General features: G+C 53.4%; 1 protein-coding gene across 1 annotated transcript; it reads right to left on the bottom strand.

The window, feature by feature from the left end:
- Positions 1-303: 303 nt before the first annotated feature.
- On the bottom strand, positions 304-4,410 carry LOC136636136 (metaxin-1-like; the record flags this gene model as incomplete). Its single annotated transcript, XM_066611120.1, has 4 exons — positions 4,113-4,410; positions 2,574-2,643; positions 1,410-1,489; positions 304-396 (listed from the first exon to the last, which is right to left on the bottom strand). Coding segments are annotated over exons 1-4 (324 nt in total), but the record flags the coding sequence as incomplete, so codon positions are not given.
- Positions 4,411-5,400: the final 990 nt, after the last annotated feature.

Genomic DNA, 5,400 nt, shown 5'->3' with positions numbered 1-5,400 from the left:
TGGAGTGGATGGGAGCTTGGGACACAGCTGTGGGCCTACAGCTACTGCAGAAGGAAATTTGGGTGTTCACAGGATACTTTCCATTCTAGTCTAGCCTAAATACAACGATGCTAATTTTCGGCAATGACTTTCTATATTTAAGAGAAACTTCGGAGTGTGTTTGGTTTTCCATATGACTGTATTTAGCTGCTGACACCATGCAGGTAGGTAGATCTGGGCTCCACATTGAGAAGTCCAATAGACCTGGACACCAAAGACTATGCCACCCTGCTTCCCACTTCCCCCTCTGCCCCGGACGCTCACCAATACGGGCAGCAGCTTCTCCTGCAGCAGAGACACAAAGGCGAGGGTGTCGGCCGCTTGCCGGGCGGAGAGGTCATAATCGGCGTTGAATTTCTAGAGGGAAAACCCAGCACAGTCAAGGCCCAGATTCCCCACCTGTTTAGGTCAGGTTCTCACCAAGGGCAGCTAATTCCCCCTGGCCGGAATGCAGAATTCATGTGACGAACCCTCCAAGGGTCGGCGAATGTGTGGCCAAGTAAGGTTCGAGCGGTCCTGCAACAAAACGCTGCAGTACACTGTCCTGGGAGGGATTCATCTGTGGAACCCCCTGCCACAGGATGCGGTGATGGCATCTGGCCTGGATCCCTTTAAAAGCAGACTGGACAGGTTGATGGAGCCAGGGTGGTGTAGTGGTTTGGGAAGTGGACTTAGACCTGGATGATCCAGGTTCAAATCCCCCCCCCCTTAGCCACAAAGCTTCCTGGGTGACCTTGGGCCAGTCACTTTCTCTCAGCCTCACCTACCTCACAGGGTGGTTGTGAGGAGAAGAAAGAGGGAAGGAGCAGCTGTGTAAACCGCCCTGAGCTCTTTGGAGGAAGGGCGGTATAAAAATGTGAAAAAATAAATAAATAACATAAAAAAATAAATAAGTTCATCAAATAAGTACAAGCCGTGATGGGGACGTGCAACCTCCTGGTTTTAGGGCTGTCTCTGACATGCCAGGTGCAGGGGGTGTGTGGCAACAGGATGCAGGTCTCTTGTGGCCTTGTGTGCTCCTGGAGGTATCTGATGTGAGATCCAGGAAGCTGGACTAGATGGGCTTTGGCCTGATCCAGCAGAGCTCTTCTTAGATAAGTTCTACTGGGTTCAGTTCGATTTTCATTTGGTCCCCAGGTTTGTTCTGCACTGACTCATAATATATGCAAGTCATTTTTTTCCCATGCAATAATTTCAAGAAATATTCTACATTAAAGCACATGAAGCCAGGAGAAGAATCTGCAATAGGAGCCCCCAGGTATGTCATGAATATCTAAATAGCTGCCATCATCAAACATTGTATTTAAAAAAACCCAAAATCTCTCTTTCCCCCCCCCCCCATTTGAATTTAGCTGTCCAAAAAAGCTGACCTGTTTCCTGAGGTAGGTGATGATCTGCTGAGGGTTCGAGATGATGCCCTCATCCGTCGACTTGAGTGCCGGGAGGGTCCCTGGAAAAGCAGAGCAGAGCTGGGATGATGACCGACCCCCAATTTACACTGGGGATTTTACAGCAAAATTCTCCCCTAAAAACTGTAGGGTTGGCTTTCCCACTTGGGACATGTGGGGGGGGGGGTCCCCTGATCCAGGGGAAGATGGACCTTCCCCCCTCCCCCAGCAGACTGTAATTCAGTGGCAGAACCCCTGTTTTGTATGCAGAAGGTCCCAGGTTCGACCCATGGAATCATCTCCAGGTAGAGCTGGGAGACACCCTGGCCCCAAACCCTAGCGAAAGCTATTTTAGCCCAATTGCTAAGAACCCCAGCAGGATTGGGACACCATCTCCGGGTACCTGAAGGGGTACACCAGATGCCCTTTGCCCGGTGGGGCTGTAGTTCAGTGGTCTTCAACCTAAGTTGCCACAACCCCACAACTGTCCCGACCCCCAAGGTTGAAGGACACTGCTTCAAATAAAGCCGTAAGTCCTGCACTTCCGTGTTTGCAAAACTCATGCAATCAAGCTAGAAGAAGGTGTGTGTTCCCATTTAGCACCTATAGAACCTGTGGGGGAGGGGGTGTCAGGCAGTGTTCCCCATTGCACTGCCCCCCCAACTATACATACTGCTCAGTGCTCAAGCTCACTAACTACAGCTTAGAACCAGAACCCATGGGTGTTGAGGCTCAGCCCTAGATCTTATGAAGCAACAAGTAGAGTCCCCTGCAAATCTTCCCCAGCCCTATGCATCTGATTTACCTATTTTCAGGGCTGAGCAGGGATTTGAACCTGGATCTTCCAAGTTCAAATCTGAACCACTACACCGTCCTGGCTCTCCCATCTTTTGGACCGGGAGTGACCAGCAGTATCTCATCTCATTCCACCCCACCCTGGCATCGTCCCCATTTTCTCAGCCACCTTGAGGACTAGAAACCCATTTCCTTTTTTAAAAGCCAGGATTTCATCTTCTCCATTGGATTTTACACTGCAGTGAGCATGGCCCGTCACTCAGCACCCAGTCCAGAATGAACTGTTGTCATCCTGTCCGCGCTCGCAGCCCGACAGCCTCCCAACTCCATCTCGCCAAAATGTTTGGTTACCTGAGGGGCTTCGCCAAGGATTTGTGATTTTGTGGACCTTCAGAGGAGCTCCTGTAAAACGGGCATAAGTCTGGAGAAAAGGGGGAAGTAAATTTGACATCAGAGGGGGGTGTGAACCACAATCCAAACCACAAATTGATTCAGAGATTTTTCCTACCTCTCTTCTCCCCCAACCCCCCCAGCAAACTGGAACGCTAAAATCTTTTTGGTTACCTTGAAAGAGAAGCCAACATCTAAACACAAAAAAGTGGTAACTGGTTTCACTTCCGGCCATGACATCACTTTCAGGTTAATGACATCACTTCTGGTGGGTCCCAACAGACTAAAAAGTGGGTCCCCGTGCCAAAAGGTTTGAGAACCAACGGCCGGGAAAATCACAGCTCAATCTCTTCTGCCTTCTCTGAAGGTTTTTTTTTTTTTTTTGCTAATGGTGGTGTGTAAAATGCTGATAGTAAGGCTAGGATTGCCAACTTTTTTCAATGGCCCTGCTCCTGTGTCTTTTCAGGGAGGAGCCAAGCATGAACCAAAGGAGGAGGAATGCTCCCTGCCTGGCCTGTTTTAAGGGAAACACAGGAAAAAGGGTAAAAGTTGGCAACTGTATCTCTCAGAAAGGTTGCCATGATGTTATATTGGCCTGCTAATTCCTGGCCACAATGGTTGTCAACAAAAACCATCACCAGTGTAAAACCGTAAGCTTAGAGGGTCCAAACCCCCATTTATGGGTCAATTTCTGGCAGCCTTGCCAGGTGAGGTGGGGGGGAACCTTAGGAACTAAAAGCCAGACAGTGAGGACAAGACTGAGCAACTCGAATCAAGGCACACACTGAGCCCATGCCTTCAAATAAATCCCATGCCCATGCCTCCAGGGCAGGGTTGCCAACTGCACATACTGACTCTGCTTCTGTGCTTTCAGACAGGCAGATATCTAATGCATGAAGCTGCAGTACGGCAATGGGGACTAGGCAGGCAAAGCCTGGCAATGTGCCTGACCTGTTCCAGAGAGTCACAGGAGCAGGCTCAGCAGGCAAAAGTTGGCAACCACCACACACACTGAGCCCAGCTTCATGCATTCAAATAAATCTCCAGGCGCCAAGAGCAGGGTTGCCAACGGCAAAGACTAACCCTGCTCCTGTGTTTAGAAACAGGCAGCCGCCCAACGCTTTGAAGCTGCTGTAAGGAGAGGGTGGCTCAGCAGGGCCAAGCCTGGAATTGTGCCTGACCTGCTCCCAAGAAGCACAGGGGCAGGCTCGGCAAGCAAAAGCTGGCAACCACCCCTCACACACACACATTCTGAGCCTGCTCATGCCTTCAAATCAATCTGAGGGGGGCCCCAAGGGGCAGGGTTGCCAACTGCACACCCTGACTCTGCTCCTTTCAAAGAGGCGTGGGGCTGGCCCAAGAGGCAGAGGAGCAGGCTGGGCGGGGAGCAGTTGGCAACCCCCTTGCAGCTCTTGCCCTGGCTCCCTTTCAAAGGGCAGGTGGTGCGTAAAGGCGCTTTGGGGGGTCCCCGGAGAGGGTCCCGCGCCCCCCCCGGCTCACCAGCACGGCCAGGCAATCGGGGTCCACCGAGGGCAGCCCCCAGCCGGGGGCCCAGCAGAAGAGCTCCAAGGGCGCTGCCATCTTCCAGCCTCCGACCCGGAACGGCACAGCCGGAGTCACTCCGAAGTCGCTCCGACGCTGGTGCGCGAGCAGGGCGGGCCCTGCCCGGCAGCCGGAGGGGGGATCGGCCCCGATCCCAGCACCGGGCCCCTTGCAAGGCACCCCCTTCGCTCGCGCAGGAGCCCTCACTCGCGAGTAGACGCGCTGCAGCGCACGCTGGCCTTGCACGCGAGCAGCCCCCCCCCCTCACGCCCGGCCGACTCGCTTGCAAGCCCTCCCCGCGCCCGATCCGCGCTTTCCTCCCCGGGAACGCGTGCGCCGGCTTGCCTGCCTGCAGCAGCCCCGGCCTCCTACTCGGGAGTAAGCGCGGCGGAGCCGCCGTCGGAACTCACCGCCCCAAGAAAGCTGAGCGCAAAGGGATCGCAAGCGGGGGGGGGGGTTAGGCGGTGGTAGTGACTGCACCAGCCTAGGCAGGTCTACTCGGAAGTAAGTCCCGTTGGGCTCGGTGGAGCTTACTCCCAGGTCAGTGCGCAGCCTGAGATTGCAATCCTAGCCACACTTTTGTGGGAGTAAGTCCCATTGACTATTGGGGGACTTACTTCTGAGTAGACATGCCTAGGATTGGGCTCTGAAGCTGCAGTCCTATCTAAACTTACCTGGGAGTAAGCCCCATTGACTATTGGGGGACTTACTTCTGAGTAGACATGCCTGGGATTGGGCTCTGAGGCTGCAGTCCTGTCTACACTTACCTGGGAGTAAGCCCCATTGACTATTGGGGGACTTAGTCCTGAGCAGACCTGCCTTGGCCCTAAGGCTGCCATTCTATCCACACTGACCTGGGAGTAAGCCCCATTGACTAGAATGGGACTGACTTCTGAGTAGACATGCCTGAGGCTGCTGTCCTGAGTAGCAGCTCTGAGGCTGCTATCCTATCCACACTGACCTGGGAGTAAGCCCCATTGACTATAAGGGGACTGACCTCTGAGTAGATGTGCCTTGATCCTAAGGCTGCCATCCTATCCAAGCAGCGTTTTCAGGGGGAGCCATTGCTCTGTCCTTGTGTTCGCTGTCAACGCCTAGTCCAGTGGTTCTCAAACTTTTTACCACCGGGGACCCACTTTTGAGAATCTGTCGGGACCCACCGGAAGTGATGTCATTCGTTGGAAGTGATGTCATGGCCCGAAGTGACATCATCAAGCATGGAAAATTGTAACACCCCCCCCATCGG

The sequence above is a fragment of the Tiliqua scincoides genome, unplaced genomic scaffold, assembly GCF_035046505.1.
Source record: "Tiliqua scincoides isolate rTilSci1 unplaced genomic scaffold, rTilSci1.hap2 HAP2_SCAFFOLD_93, whole genome shotgun sequence".
In the NCBI taxonomy this organism is placed as follows: Eukaryota; Metazoa; Chordata; class Lepidosauria; order Squamata; family Scincidae; genus Tiliqua; species Tiliqua scincoides.
The sequence above is the reverse complement of the archived record's forward strand: the minus strand, read 5'-3'. Positions and strand labels throughout refer to the sequence as shown.